This window comes from Euwallacea similis, unplaced genomic scaffold (genome assembly GCF_039881205.1).
Source record: "Euwallacea similis isolate ESF13 unplaced genomic scaffold, ESF131.1 scaffold_57, whole genome shotgun sequence".
Taxonomy (NCBI): Eukaryota; Metazoa; Arthropoda; class Insecta; order Coleoptera; family Curculionidae; genus Euwallacea; species Euwallacea similis.
In genome coordinates, this window is record NW_027098682.1 from 165088 (window position 1) to 181829 (window position 16742).

General features: G+C 37.6%; 1 protein-coding gene and 1 pseudogene across 1 annotated transcript; both read right to left on the reverse strand.

Moving 5' to 3' along the window:
• Window positions 1–2243: 2243 nt before the first annotated feature.
• Window positions 2244–3476, reverse strand: LOC136419014 (uncharacterized). Its single transcript, XM_066405203.1, has one exon. It carries the CDS (start codon window positions 3474–3476, stop codon window positions 2244–2246), a length of 1233 nt encoding a protein of 410 aa, XP_066261300.1.
• A 3175-nt stretch (window positions 3477–6651) lies between these two features.
• Window positions 6652–7583, reverse strand: LOC136419015 (UDP-glycosyltransferase UGT5-like; annotated as a pseudogene).
• Between the last annotated feature and the right edge of the window lie 9159 nt (window positions 7584–16742).

Here is a 16742-nt window from a genome sequence, read left to right on the forward strand (position 1 = left end):
GAGAGGGCCTATCATGATACAATTTTGACCTATATTGCACGTTTTCTTAGCATCTAGCTGTTAAGCAGCTCATTAACTAATTATTCGAATTTCTTGTTGGAAAATTTTGGATCATTATAGGATAGCTGAAGAGAGTATCCGCCTTTGTTTGCTCTCGCTGCATTAGCCGGTTGATTTCCGAACACTGGAATGGCAAGAATAGGGACTTCATGGTAGATTGCTTCGATTGTACTTAGTAGTCCTACGTGGGCGATGAAAAGTTTCACGTTAGGTTTCCTAAAAATTGATACTCATTAATATATGTTATTTTAACATATTATTATTATTATTATACATATGTTTTTTTTTTTTTTTTTTTTTTTTTATAGAGGGTAAAAAATGCATTTACGCACTAACCCCCGAGCCCTTGTTGTTCACCTCGACTCGGGGAGTGTGGGACTCGACACTATACCCACTAAAAAATCCCTCTGTTTTCTTCCGATATGGGACAGGGATCATCTTTCGACATTACTTCTGTCCCATATCTGTCTCCTTCTTATTCCCGTTGCTCTAATTCTTTTTGCTTTATTATATTCGCTATTTGCTTCATTATAATTTTGGTTTTCTCCTCGCTTTCTGTCATTTGTTCTATAATATTTCTTGTTGTCAGGCTCTCTTCCAAAATTGTTTCTGTCTCTCTTCTATATCTACTCCATCTGTCACAATTGAGTATAGTGTGTTCAGCCGTATCTATTGTGTTACAGTACCTGCATTTATCCTCGTTTATAATTTTGAATCGGTTTAAATATTCCCCAAAACATCCATGACCTGTTAAATACTGTGTTAAATAATAATTGGTTTCGCCAAATTTACACTTTGTCCATTTTTCTATCTTAGATATTATCCTTTTCGTTTTCTGTGCTTTGTCCGATAGATTGTTCCAGTTTTTTTGCCATTTTTCATGTATTTTGTTTGTTTCATCATGTCTGTTCGTGTTTCCTTCATTATATAATTTTGTTCTTAATTCTACCTGTAATTCTATGGGGAGTATCTTTGCGATCACGCATAGCGCTTCATAAGACACAGTTCTGTATGCACAGCATACGCGTAATAGTATTTTTCTATGCGCTCTTTGTAGCGTAATTTCATTTCTTTTTTGCTTCAGCGCTTCACTCCAGACCGGCGCTCCATACAAGATTATTGATTCTATAACTGTTGCCAGTAGTTTTCTTTTATGTGCTTTAGGTCCTTTCGTATTTGGTAATATTTTTGATAAGTTATTGGTCACTCGTTCTGCCTTCTTTGCGACTTCCTGTATGTGGTACTTCCAGCTCAGATTCTTTCCTATGTAAATGCCAAGATATTTAATATACTCTTTAGTTTTGATTTTCACATCGTTTATTGTAAATTCGAATTCTTTTAAGTTTCTCCTCGTACTCGTCAAAACTGCCTCTGTTTTCTCAGGATGTATGTTTATTTTATTATTTTTTGTCCATTTCATAATGTTTGCTATAATTTTATTCGTTTTTAGTTTTAGATCCTGTATGTTCCTGGCACTGACATTTACCGCTATATCATCTGCGTAGGCAATGATTTCCGTGCCTTCTACGGTCGCTAGTTGAAGAATTTCATCATAAAATATATTCTACAATAGGGGTCCTATTACCGAACCCTGTGGGACTCCCCGTGTTACTGGCATCAAGCTTCCATCGTCCAATTGGATCATTCTTTGGTGTAAGTAACCTTGTACAAATGCTATTAGATATTGACTGATGTTTTTTCTTTTCATTGCAGATACTATTTCTCTCCACCCCGCCGAGTTGAAGGCATTCTGTACGTCCAACGTAATTAGTAAACAACACCTTCTATGTTGGCATGCTTTTTTCCTTTCTTTTTGTGCACCGTATATAACTTTTTTAATTGCGTCCAGAGTTGAGAGGCCTTTTCGAAACCCAAACTGGTTCCCATTTAATGCCGATTTTTCGTTCAATTCTGCATTTATGCGAGTCAAAATTAAGTTTTCCATGACCTTCTCAAGGTTGTTGACCAAGGAAATAGGTCTGTAGGTATCTTCGTCGTTTGCATTTTTTTTCGGTTTCCTAATCAGAATAAGCTTACTCACTTTCCAGTCTTTCGGTAGTTTTCCTGTACTCAATATTTCGTTATAGATTCTCAAAAATACTTCTTTATTTGACATTATCAAAAGTTTAATGATTTCTGCCTGTATACAGTCGGGGCCCGGTGCCTTCTTTGTTTTAAGTTTACTAGTCGCGTAGTTCTTGTTCCGAGAATTGTATCACCTTTATTTTTGCTTCCTTCTCCCACTCAGTTACATCCCCTATGGGAAATAGTTCTCTGTAGATTTCGATCTCTTTTTCTTTCGTTAGTCTTGGCTGGTTTATTTTTATTTTTCCACGTACAATCTTGTACGCATGACTCCATATATCCTCATCCAAATCCTTCAATAGGTTATCCCATGCCTGTGCCTTCGCCCTTCCAATAGTCTTCCTTAGGTTTTTTCTGGCCTCTTTGTATAGTTGTCTTGCCTGTATCTTTTCTTCTTCAGATATGTTGTCTTTCTTGTTTATTCTAGTTCTTTCTCTATTTTTCCGTAAACAGTCTTTTCTCAACTGTGATATTGTATCGTTCCACCAGTAAATTGCTTTTTTATTATGTCCTTTTGTATTTTTCCGCCTAGTCAGTACTGTGTTGCATGTTTTAATAATGAGATCTGTGATATTTTCTGCTTTTATGTTTTGTTTTTCTCCTGTCACCATCTTTTTAAAGTTAATATTAAGTGTTTCCATGTTTGAGTTTTCCATCTTCCATCCGTTGATCCTTTCGTGTGTTTGTTGCTTTAGTTGTCCGCTATGTATTCTGTATGTAATATATTTATGAAAGCTGAGACTTTCTTCTTCTAGTACTTGCCAGTCCCCTATTTGACTTATTATTTTGTCAGTTGCCAGGGTAATGTCTATAATAGAGGTAGATTCATTTCTAACAAAAGTAGGTTTATAATGACTATTTACTGCTACTAGACTGTATTGTGCCATCCATTCGGTTACGCTCCTTCCATTTGCATCTTCTCTACGTTCATTCCATGCAGGGGACTTCGCATTGAAGTCCCCTCCCATTAAGACAGGTTTTTTATGTGTTTTCATAGATTGCCCTATGTCGTGTAAATAGTTTTCGTACTGGTATGTATTAATGTTAGGTGAAATATAACAACTATAAATTACGTTGTTTTCTAGTTCCAGCCAGCAAGCTCCCTTACATGTTCCAACTTTATTTATTTTTATGTTTTTATTTATAATTAGAATTGCAGTGTCTCCCTTGCTATCAGTTAACCAGTTGTATGCCTTAGCTATATTTTTATTTGGCTCACTAATAAGGATTATATCTATGTTATTTTCTTTGATAGTCATGAACATTAGGTCCGTTGCCCTCTTATCTCTCCCCAGATTTATTTGTGCTATTTTTATATCAGTTGTCCCCATTGTAGATTTTTTGCGGAGTTTCATTCACTTCTATAATAGTTCTCATATTTATTAGATTTATCATAAATCCCAGTTTTAGCACCTGGTCCTAGTTAGGAAGAAAAAGCTAAGAGAAATGGAAACTGTCGAGAAGAAGATTTATTCTAAAGACGAAATCCAGAAAATTGCACCTGGCTATCGAGGTAAGCCGGAGAACTTTGATCCAGCAAAAGTTGGAAAAAGGAATCCAAAGCAGACCTTGAAACAAGTCGGAAATGCATCAAGAAGGGTGGCAACACCTGAACCTCCACCACCATCTCACCCGCAGACAAAGCCAACGGCTCAAAGGAATGAGTCAATAATATCAGAGGCTATCTTCGGTATTGATGTGAGTGTAACGGAGATCGCTCCAAGACAAAGTTTTGCGGCCAATTACTCGAAAGTAGTCGACGTGGCGGCAGAAGTATATGATGGCTATCGCGCGGACGAGAAACAACTCGAAAGAGTCCTTGTACGTGAAGAGTTAGCTTATTATGCTACTGTAATGCTACATTTGAAGCTGCTGGAAGTGAAGGCAAAGCAAGGAGACTTTGTGCTAAGGAGTGCTGAAAAGGATGTGCGCAAGGCGGTGACAGACGATAACTTCAACGTCCCACAGCCAATCTACGCATACCTATCAGAAATTGGAGTGTACTGTGACAAAATGGGGAAGGAGACACGCCTCGAGGTGCCTGACCTACCAGTCGCTGTAGCACAAGGATTCGGAGGATACCACGCTCCGAGTATCAATATGGATACATTCCCGCTATTTGAAGAAATTCCGTCACTTGGGATCGCCGGAGACATGCTAATGGCAGTGGCTTCTGCAGCTGTAGAACCGCAACCGAACTTTCATGTCGGCATTCCAGAAAGAAGTGAGATAACGGATAATCTAGCAGGAAAATTTTATCCAATTGGCATGCGAAGACCCGAAATAATTCAGAAATTATCTGGATACGGGATAACTTCGACAGCATTCGCTGAATATGTGCCAAATACCAGATTTAATCTGAGGTACATTCGAGCTCTATCCGATCAACTGGGCCGAATGGAAACGTACAAAGTTGAGAAAGTGTGTTTTAAAAATCTAGGACTAGCAGGAGGTGAAACTCAAGCCATCCAGACACAACCGAGCGAAAAGGAAGAACCGCAAACCTGGCGAGCCAGAACTGTCCAGCCAACATCCGCTGCGACTAGTTCAACAGCTCAGATGGGCGCGTCCTACTGCTTCGGCTTTCAACTGTACAAAGAAGACGGAACCGGTGAAAATCGCGCACAACGAGTAGCGAACTGGAGCTGTCTAAGAGGAATCGGTGACGAACCATTGCGCATGCCTGACGACTGGTACGACCGGAGAAACGTCAGACGAAAATTATACATATGTTATATAAACAAAAACTGAGTTGTCCTAAGGAAGCTCCCAGAAGATGATGATGTAGTAAAATACAATCGAACAGGTGGTTAAAACGAAAACGCCAAACTCAAATCATACAACAGAAGTGCATCGAGATTTCCAACCAGAAGCAAAGATTAATACCCGAAAAATCAAGGGATTTATGTCTTTAAAAATGTGATAAAGCACGAATCTGGATGAAGCTTAATGAAGCCTCATGAATGGGATATTTATTATCATAAATGGAATATTTGTTATTATGAATGGCAGTTTATTATTAAAAATGAGAGGTTTATCATAAATGGAGGATTTATCATGGGAGATTACTATGGATGTATGCATTAATGGTGTATAATGATAAGTGCAGGTTTTTGTGTGATTGATGATAGAGAAACTTCTTAAAAGTGTTTAATTTGTAACTAACAGGAGTATTTTTAGACATGGATGACAAACTTTTTTATGATATACGAGTATTAAAATTTCTAACGAAAAATGAGAAAAATAATTCTTAATTTAAAATTTAATATTTGTTATAAAATAAATCAAAGAAAAATCCTATGTAATGTTATATTAATGATATTCTAGTACGAAGCTGAATCAAATATGAACCGGAATGTCTCTCGTGAGGCTAGTAGAACATCGGGAGGGAGCTCGTGCGCCTAGGTGTGATAGGTAGAGATATCGCAAAGCCACTTCTACTCTGCTTGGTTTTTGAAAGCCGCGTTTTCAGTCAACATCACCATGAGTGAGTACGAGGTACACCCTCAGATGACGCAACATGTTTTATCAGTTTCTAACATGTGAAGGTATAAAGCCAGTGGAAATCTTTCAAAGACTTGAATCACATTTTAGAGAGATCTGTCTAAAGAAAACCTAGGTGTACGAATGGCAAAAGAAATTTCGGGGGGAGACGAGAAACAGTTGAGAATGAGCCCCATGCTCGCCACGGTTGGACCATTGTGACTGAGCACATCACTATTCGCCTCCTTTCGAGGATGATTCCGGATTAACCTTTCCCCATATTGTAAGTGAGGTAGGCATAAGTTATGGAAGTGCCTAATCCATCATTATAGATCAACTAAGGTTTCGGAAAATTTTAGCCGGATGAGCGCCTCGTCTTCTGAGTGACTAACAGAAACAATAGTCAACCTGACTCGGAAAACGTTGGCAGATATTCACTAGCCAACATTGGAACACTTTCCCTGTCGTTCGGACTTATCCCTCTGTGATTATTACAGGCTTGCTTCGTCGAAAGAGGCACTGGGAGTAAAAAGATTCCACAACCATGAAACGGTCGAGGGCTTCGTGACAATTGGTTGCAAACACGCCTCGCCTCTATTTACGATAACGGCAATAAGAAACTTTCAATACGATAGGAAAAATCTATTTTTAGATCAAGAGATTATGTACAAGAATAATATGTATCTATCGCTTTTGGACCTTATTCCAATAAATTTTTAGAAAATAATTCCTGTGCATATTTGATTCATCCTCGGGTTATGAACGAACAGATTTTTTACAAAATATTATATGTTCCAATTTTCGCACGATCGCATAGGGTTATTATCAGAAAACATGAAAATTTAAATAATAAATAGTTTAAGATTGATTGTCGTCTGGTTGGAAGCTTACCAATCATTGCTGATAAAAAAAATTCTATAAAGCTCAACAATATTAATAGTTACCAACTTTTACCTGTTTTACTTCAATCAGTACATTCTTAATTCAATATTTGTACTAATAAATAATAAAACCTAAAATATCTTACTGAAGGCACCATTTCCTAACCAAAATATTTGGGAGAGTGTCGGGCAACTCCTCCTCAAACTTCCATATCACCTTCTCTTTCACTCTTCTCAAAATATTAACCAATTTCCTTTTTCTCTCTTCAAGCAAATCTTTGCTCTTCAAATTAGATCCTAAGCTAAAATATACAACTCCAGCGGTACTTTCGTCCAAAAACTTATGCAAATCCTTGGGCAGCTCTTTGGGTGAGTCTATGAAATACCTACCAAATGCAACCATATTTGGTACCTTGAATACAGCGAATATATGCTGATATGCGAATTAAGAAGTACCAGAGATATGTTTTAGTATAAATCGTATATTGAAGGAGCATTGGAATATACGGCATTGACTAGTTTCTCATGGATAGGCAAATGGTAAAAGGTTCTTACCAAGTAATCCAAAATAAAGAAATATAGCTTATAGAGCCATTGAAATATAGAAGGATGTTTGTGGTAATCTCTAGAATAGGCATAGGGGATATAAGAGGCTGTTTGAGGCTTACCAACAGCAGGATTAATCCAGGAGTTAGGGCTAACGGTATTTAGAGCTATACGAGGGCAGTTGAACATAGAGTTTAAGACCATCATTGTGAAACTGCTCAATGATAACCACATCAAACTTCTGACCCGATTCACCAACTGCTTCATTTCTTGGGTAATTCAATGTATTATTAATGGAGTGCACTAGTAAACTAGTTAATCTTTTTTATTGTGCTAAGGGGCTTAGAGTTGCTGATATGAATAGATTATTATGCATTAAAGTATCTAAAGATTCCAATGTATTTTTTTTAATACAAAGTATTAACTACTTACTTTCATATGCTTGGACAAATCCATCGAGAACAACATCAGTGAAATTCCCATTTTTAGGTCAGTCTTTGAGGACATAAAGACTTACCATGGTGTCATCATAACCGGCCTTGCTTAAACTCTATGAATTTCGAGTCGAGAATAGTGGCTCATAGCGGCTGTAGGAAATATTCCAAAAATTATGGTACATTTTGTACAGGACAAAAGTGTCACAGCTGATATTATTATTATTGCTTTGAGAAACATCAGAACATATGAGATAAGTGCTGTAGACTAAGATGAGACTATGATTTATAAATGATATGATGGATCAAATTACGTGCGACATATGAGTGGAACAGGACTGGATTGAGGGAGAATCTAGAAAAAATTTTAGACGCTTAAATATTCGCTTACTGTAGGTAGTTTACCCATGTAAAATATTCAAGAATGATGAGTATTTTAGACTTATTTAATATTTAGAAATATCGTAAGGCTTTAAATTGTCCCAACTCTCAGTTAACTTTTTAACAAATTAATATTCTTTTAAAATTCAAAAGCAGCATTTAATATGACAAAAATGCTATCTTTTAATGTTTATTTATTTTTTTAATGTTGCTTACATCACCGGTAGTTGAAAATTGTGGATTTTTTTAAATTGAAACATGGGTCAAGTGACATCTCAAATTAAAGGTTTTTCAAAACTACATTCAATGGTGTAGTGCAATTCAAAATCTATCGATTAGTTTTTAAAAAAGACAGGTATAAATTTATTAAAAAATGCAATACAAACTCAGTTAACTGATACGTAAATAATGAAAACATTTGTTTGTTGATAAGAAATTAATTTGTTTACGATTTTATGCTCACAAACAGTCTTTGGTTATTTTTATTTATTTATTTATTCTTTTTTTATCTGTTGTTTTTGACTGTTTACGAGCACAAAATTGAAAATAAACCAATTTTCTACCAACATACAAATTTTTTCATTGTTTATGTACTATTTAACTGAGTTTGTATTTCATTTTTTACCAGATTTATAGCTGTTTTTCTCAAAACTAATCGACAGATTTTGAATCGCAATACACCATTGAACGTAGTTTTTAAACCTTTAATTTGAGGTGTCAGTTGACACGTGTTTTAATTTAAAAAATCAGCCATATTGCGCTACGGGTGATTTAAGCATCATTTAAAAAATAAACAAACGTTAAAGATAGTATTTTTTGTCCAATTTAATGCTATTTTTGAATTTTAAAAGAATGTTAATTTGCTAAAAAGTTCACAGAGGATGTCAATTTAGAGCCACAGGGAATTATATCTGGTACGCTTATTAAAGTCCTACTGTGTACCTTTAAGTAATAACGTTATCTTTATCATAGCCTATCAGTAATTTGATTCACGTACTCGCCAATTTTCCCAACATAATTTTTCATTTTCATTTTTGGATCTATTTAGGGTATGAAGAGTTCACATTTCCCTACAGTCTTCTAAAAACATTAAAATTCGAATTGAGTTACTTTTGTTCTTGTTTGACCTTTTCATCTCCTTCCTATATTTGCATAACGTACGTCCCATTTGGGATTTAGCGAATGAATGACTGCGGCAGCCCAGAACTATTTCTAAGATACATATACACTCACTTTCACATGAAATGCACCACCCAGTAATAATAATAATTAAATCTTGTAATTTTGGCAAAATAATGCTTCATAATTGTTGAGGTTCCTTCGATAAACGAAAACCACGAAAACAACAATTTGGTTTACGAAAGTGGACTGTATTAAATTTCACTTATATAAATAATGGTAAAGTATTGGTCTAAGTATGAAGTGGGAGTTTGCTTAGTTGGGAAGATTACGAGTTACGTTTACGATCACATGTCTAGAGCGAGCACTGGTCAAAGAGAGCAAAATTACTGCGATCATCCCTTAAGTACTAAACCCGAGGAACTCCACCCAGGGGCGCACCAATACCAGACGCCATTGCGGGCAATGGTCGCGCCTAAGGTCATAAAATCGCCGCCATCTGGCAAATACCTATACAAGTCGCTTTCATTGAAGTATTGCGATCCGCCGAATTGCGGATCGCGGCAAAGGTCCAATTTAGAAAGCTTCCTTTGACTAGTAGCGTATTTCCCAGCCATAAAGAGCCCTTCGATATGGCCTGATGGGTACGATGGTCTGGCGCCCAGATGGAATCCTTCAAATACGTATCGATGCCCATGGGCGTAACTTAAGGGATAAAAATACAAAACAAATTAACTAAGCAAACTACGCCAAGAAACAATAACCTAAAAGTCCTTAACATGCCCCCCGCCTTGAAGCGCTTGGAGCGTCTTCAACGACAGTCTCTACCGGCAAGGGACATATCTTACTAAACGAGCGCTTCACCAGACCACTGGAAGTTCTTATGGTAGCTACACGGTTCACTCCGTCCCGGCCAGGATGCACTGCTACAATTCGTCCCATGCGCCATTTTGAGGGAGGAAAGTTGTCTTCCTTGACGAGTACAAGCACTCCTTCTTGGACGTCTTGCTGCTGCGTTTTCCATTTCACCCTCTGCTGAAGCTCGCTGATGTATTCCTTGCTCCATCGCTTCCAAAAGTGCTGCTTGATTAATTGGATTCTTTGGAATACAGACAGCCGATTTGCAGGAACATGTTGCAGGTCTGGGTCGGGCAGCTCCGTGGTGCTTCTTCCAATCAGGAAGTGAGCGGGTGATAAGGGAGTTAGGTCATTGGGATCTTGAGACATGGGAGAAAGAGGACGGGAATTGAGAATCGCTTCGATTTGTGCTAATAAAGTGATCAATTGTTCGAACGTTAAGTTGGCATTTCCCGCCACTCTCTTCAGGTGGTGTTTTACCGATTTGACACCAGCCTCCCAAAGACCTCCGAAGTGAGGTGATTGGGCGGGTATGAAGTGCCACTGCACACCTTCTCGAGCACATGAATCGACCAAATTGCGAGATTCTTTAATTAAGAAACTGCCGAGCTCTGACAGTTCCCGATTGGCACCAACGAAATTTGTGCCATTATCCGAGTAAACATGACTAGGCCGTCCACGCCGAGCCACAAACCGACGAAAAGCGAGCAAAAACGACTCACTACTGAGATCAGACACTAATTCCAAATGCAGAGCCTTCGTTGCAAAGCATATAAAGACGCTTACGTAGCACTTGGACAACCTCGAGCCGCGACCCTTTCTATCCCTAATATGGAGAGGACCCATGTAGTCCACTCCTACCACCGAAAATACGCGTCCAACAGTTAAGCGCTCTTGTGGAAGGTCACCCATGATAGGCGCTAAATATTGAGGATCGAATCGCAAACAAGCAGTGATGTCCGACGAATACTGCCATGTCAACCCTAAAATCTTAGCCCTATCAGCACCATTGAAGTCTAGCACCTGGAAGTCCTCGCCTCCTTGACTTACGGAGCCCAAAATTGCAGGTTCGTTGGAAATCCATTTTCTCAACTTGAATCCACCGCCCGACAATGCGGCCGAAACCCTGCTACAAACGCTGACTCCTTCCTCAATCGAATTTACTGAGTGAAGGAAGTCATCAACATAAAACGACGATTTTATTATAGATGCTACATCAAGTTCGCACTCCTCGGCTATTTGATGAAGACACCTCACGGCCAGGAAGCTGGCGCTAGCTTGACCGTATGTTACGGTGTTTAATTCGAAAGCCTCGACAGGGGCTGAGGGCGATTCCCTCCAAAGAATTCTTTGCAACGCTCGTTGCTTAGGCTCAACTAATACTTGCCTATACATCTTGGCGATATCCGCGATTAACAGATTCAAAAAATGCGACATCTCACAAAATTGTAGTTATGACTTTTATCACTGCACAACAAGGCAGTATAGGACTATAAGATGCGTACATTGCATAAATTGTATCGCTTTTTACTTAGATGCTTGTAGTGCAGTTTTAGAACATAAAAGGTCGTTAGCATGTAAGAAATAGTTAGATTTACACATACAATTGTTGTTATCGTTAATTATTTTAGAATGAATGTCCGTTCCATAAAAGGAATTAATCTCCTGTATTTTTTTAAGTAATTTTTATTTAAATTAAGACGCTCGTCTAACGAATGTGACTGGCGCAGTGATGAACAAGATGGTGATAATGCGCAAGGCACTAAGAATCGGAACAATCGCTTCTTTTTTGTTCTAAAGACTCATGAGGTACGCCGTTTGACTGACTCAGTGAGTGAAATTAAGTGTGGCTCATGCGATTTTAGCACACGCTTTTGATGCTCGGAGGTGAGTGTTGATGATTATTTCTTGTTATTCACAGTTAAATTTTGTTAAGTCAAAGAGAACGACATAATTTGAATTGTAATTGAACATTGAAATTACTTGCAATTTAGGCTCATCTAGAAAGTACTCAAGACTATTTTTAAACGTGGCCGAAAAATAATATCGCAACTTGAGCTGTTACGAAGATTAACAATTTTTTTGTGTTTCAGGTCTCAACCGTGTACTTTTCTGATTCATATTTGCTTTCAACTTTGTTTTAACTTTAGTGTATGTTTTTAAGATGCTTTTGAGGAATTAATGTTGAATTTTTATGTGTTTCAGGTTTTACGCGTGTTTCGAGACAAAATTAATTCCAAGGTCTAACAGCCATCCCAGTTAATTGGAATATCTACGGAAGTAAGAGGTACCAAAGAACACCACAATTCTTAATCGGGGTTTCAATATAATAGGTGTACAAAAAGAAACTGAGCATTTTTTGGCGAAATTAAGCTTCATTAAAAACGTAGTTATTGAAAATATTAGTAATCAAAATAATTTCCATAACTGTCTATGGTCTTTTGCCATTTACTGGGTAGACGATGGATGCCCTCGTGATAAAAGCTTAGTGGTTTCGTCGAAAAATAGTTATCAAGCCATTTTCGAATATCTTCAACATTCAAGAATCGTTGGTCAGCTAAATGAGACTGCATGGATCTGAACAAGTGGAAGTCGGAAGGAGCCAAGTCTGGACAATACGCCGCATGCTGGAGCATTTCCCAGCCTAACGAGAAGATGAGTTCCTGGGTCGGTTTAGCTGTATGCGGACGAGCATTATCATGCGGCAATATCACTTTCCGACTTCCTTGGTCCGTAAATGGTCTTTTTTCCTCCAGAGCATCGCTTAATTTGATCATTTGGGCCTGATAACGGTCAGCTGTAACAGTTTGACCGGGTTCCAGAAGCTCATAGTAAATGACTCCTTTACAATCCCACCAGACACACAGTAAGATTTTCTTGGCATGAATGTTCGGTTTTGCAACTGATGTGGATGGCTGGCCTGGGTCAACCCATGTTTTTCTGCGCTTAGGATTGTCATACAAAATCCACACTTTTCATCTCCCGTAATAATATTATGCAGAAAATTCTTCCTTTTATACCGAGAAAGCAAGTTCATGCAGATGTCAACTCTTCGATTTTTATTGTCTTCGGTTAGCTCATGAGGAACCCACTTTCCTGCTTTTTGAATTTTTCCCATTCCATGCAATCGAACTGAAAACTGCTTGTTGAGTTACTCCTAACTGCTCTGCAAGTTGTTTTTCAGTTTGGCATGGATTTTCATCCAGTAAAGTTTGCAGTCCTTCGTCTTAAAACTTTTTTTCGACACCCGCACGTGGATCGTCCTCAAGACAAAAATTTTCCTCATGAAACTTCTTAAACCATCTCCTAATAGTTGATGCACCAACAGAATTATCTCCCCAAGCCGAATTAACTATTTCTGTTGTTTCAGCAGCATTTTTGTTCAGTTTAAAACAGAACAACATTGATATTCTCAAACATTGCTTGGAAATATCCATGTCTCCATTTACGTTTTGTGCACTGAACTACAGCTCCTAAACAACTGAAACTTTTATCATATAAAAAGTCATAAATTAACAATACCTGCTTACAATTGCAGGCGAATTGAACGTGTCTAAGTATGTTTTTTTATTGCATATAACTTCATTGCTCGGTTTCTTTTTGTACACCTATTGTTTAAAATTATCTAAAACTATCAGTCTATAATTTAATGTCAACACGGCCATTTTTTTAAGTACAGAGCCAACTATGATATTCATTAAAAAAAAAGAAATTATGTGTATTCTAACAAAATTGACAACTATAGAAAAAATCTGAGTAAGCCATTGGATTGGACTCAAAAAATGCATTCAAAATGTGTTTACAGAACTGAAACATTAATTGAAATAAAAAAGTTATCGGCAGTTTTCAAAATGGGCGAAAATTGAAAAACGTCCTACATCCCGGTTGGCAGTGACAATATCGTCTGGTGGTTTTTACCACTAAATATTTGTCAGGAATCGAGCCCATAACATCTAAGTCGATTTTGCTCTATCTCATTGGGAAACAGATTTTCTCTGTTAAAACAGACCAATTCGGACCACACTGTCCAGTGTATGAAATTGGCATTGAGTGAGCTTCCAGTATATATTTTCTGGGAGTAATATTATGCTCTTCCTGGCAGTTACATATTAACTGTTAAAGTTTTACGTTAACTGTATGGCCTCATTCAACTATTTTCAAGTCATTTTTCAATTCATTCAAACCATTATATTAATACAGTCGTGACATTAATTATTCGTCCACTCAAACTATTTTCAAAAAATCGATCATAATAAAGACAGAAGCCGCTTCTAATGTAAAATAAATCTGTCCGTAATTAAATTAAGTTTTTGTCAAATTAGGAGAAAATCAAAATATTTATCAACATTTCTTGAGGCATAATAATGCTTTTAAATTTATAATGCGAAGCGAAATTATTCGTCCACTTGGTTCGCTCAACAAAATATTTACTATTTTTTTTTTTTTTTGTTTAATTCCTCCAGATAAATTGAACAAAGTATTTGTGATGTCTGAGTAGTATTCCTATTCACGGAAGGCGAGTTAATTTTAAAAATGGGTCGTAAATATTCTGAAGTTCCTGCTCATTTAAGTGTTTTAATTATAAAATGAAATAACGAAGGAAGATCGCAATGTATTAGGTGTACAACTTTGCGTCCGCCGTTTTTGAATAGATGTATGTAGCGGTAAGTAATGATCGAAATAAATAACCCCATGTGGGCATGCAGGAGCCTTGGGCACCTGTTAACATAACCTCATAAAAATATTAGTCTATTTGTGTCTTCATCATAAAGTTATTCGCAATTGAAAATGTCAGTGTACGAGCCAAATTCTCGTCATTTGCGGGAGGTTTTACTTTTCTGCTTCAATATGAAGAAATCTGCTGCTGAGGCTCATCGAATGCTCTCAGATACTTATGGGGAAGCCACTATTAGTGAAAGGACATGTCGTGAGTGGTTTCAGCGCTTCAAGAACGGTGATTTTCACGTCGAAGACCAACATAGCGGTGGAAGAAAGAAGGTTTTCCAAGATGCGAACTTGGAAGCATTACTTGACGAAGACTCGTGTCAAAGTCAACAAGAATTGGCACAATCATTGGGAGTGACTCAACAAACAATCTCAAAACGCCTCAAAGACATGGGAATGATTCAGAAGCAAGGATATTGGGTGCCGTACGAGTTGAAACCAAGAGATATTGACAGGCGTCTGTTCGCTTGTGAACAGTTGCTTGCAAGGCAAAGACGGAAGGGATTTCTGCATCGTATTGTGACTGGGGACGAGAAATGGGTTCATTACGATAATCCCAAACGCAAAAAGACTTGGGGATATCCCGGCCATGCTTCCACGTCGACGGCCAAACCGTCTATTCATGGTTCCAAAATCATGCTCTGTATTTGGTGGGATCAACTCGGCGTAATATATTATGAGCTGTTACAACCAACTGAAACAATCACAGGTGCTCTTTATCGAACCCAATTAATGCGTTTGAGCCGAGCATTGAAAAAGAAACGGCTGCAATACAACGAGAGACATGATAAAGTGATTTTGCAGCACGATAATGCTCGACCCCATGTTGCGCAAGTGGTCAAGAAATACTTGGAAACATTGAAATGGGAAGTCCTACCCCACCCGCCATATTCTCCTGACCTAGCTCCTTCTGATTATCACTTGTTTCGATCCATGGCACATGGGCTAGCTGACCAACACTTCCGGTCTTATGAAGAAGTAAGAAATTGGATAGAATCGTGGATCGCTTCAAAAGATGTCCAATTTTTTCAACACGGGATTCGTATGCTGCCCGAAAGATGGGAGAAAGTAGTGGCCAGCGATGGACAATACTTTGGATCCTAAAGGTATAATTAGTTTTTTACAATAAAATCGCGAAATTCGGAAAAAAAACGGCGGAAGCAAAGTTGTACACCTAATAAAATAGCCAAAATTGTTGGTAGAAGCAAATCGACGGTCCAATCTATTAGGTTGTTCGGAAAGTAATTTCGTTTTTTCCCGACAGAGGATTTAATGGTATTTTTTTGCACTTAACCTCACACTTAAGCCATATAATTTTTATATGCTTTGAGAGCTCATATAACAAGGCTTGTGTGTGAAACATTTCAATTAATTCTACGCAGTAGTTTTTGGTTGGTGCCCTTTTAAATATGGAGAGCGATAAGCAGCATTTTCGACATATCCTACTGTTTTACTACAGAAAGGGTAAAAATGCTGTTCAAGCCAGAAAGAAATTGACCGATGTGTATGGAGAAGGTGTGTTGACAGTACGCCAGTGTCAGAATTATATTATAAAAAAAATTTAAATATCGAAAATAACTGCAACATTGTCAGGAAGAGGAAGAAATTGTGCCTCGACCGAAGGCACGAAACGAAAAATTATTAGAACAGTAATAATAAATCCAAGAGTTACGGCCACGGATTTGACAAAAAGCGTTGAACATCATTACGGACTAGTTGTACATGTTGCAATAATAAGAAAATTATTAAGAAACAATGGTTTGAGGTCACGAGCAGATACCAAAAAACCATTCGTTAATGAAGTGAACAGAAAGAAGCGTCGGGAATTTCCTCAAATGTATCTGGTCCAAAGAATTTTTGGAAAAACATTATATTTACGAATGAGACTAAAATTGAACTATTCGGAAAGCAAAAACAGTTTTTGTGTACAGAAAACGAGAAAAATCTTACAAACCTAAAAATATAATTCCAATAGTGAAACACGGAGGTGGTTCTGTTATTATCCGGGGGTGCATGTCTTGATACGAGAAAGGTCGACTTCATTTTATTGACGTGACTATGAATCGCTTAACTTCCTTAAGAATAATTTACACGAAAACACGGATGATATGGGAATTTTAGATAAATATGTTTTCCAACAAGACAATGACCATAAACACCAAGCTCGGAT

Coding starts and splice junctions, on each gene's coding strand:
- LOC136419014 (XM_066405203.1), bottom strand. CDS start 3,476: ATGGGGACAACTGATATAAAAATAGCACAAATAAATCTGGGGAGAGAT.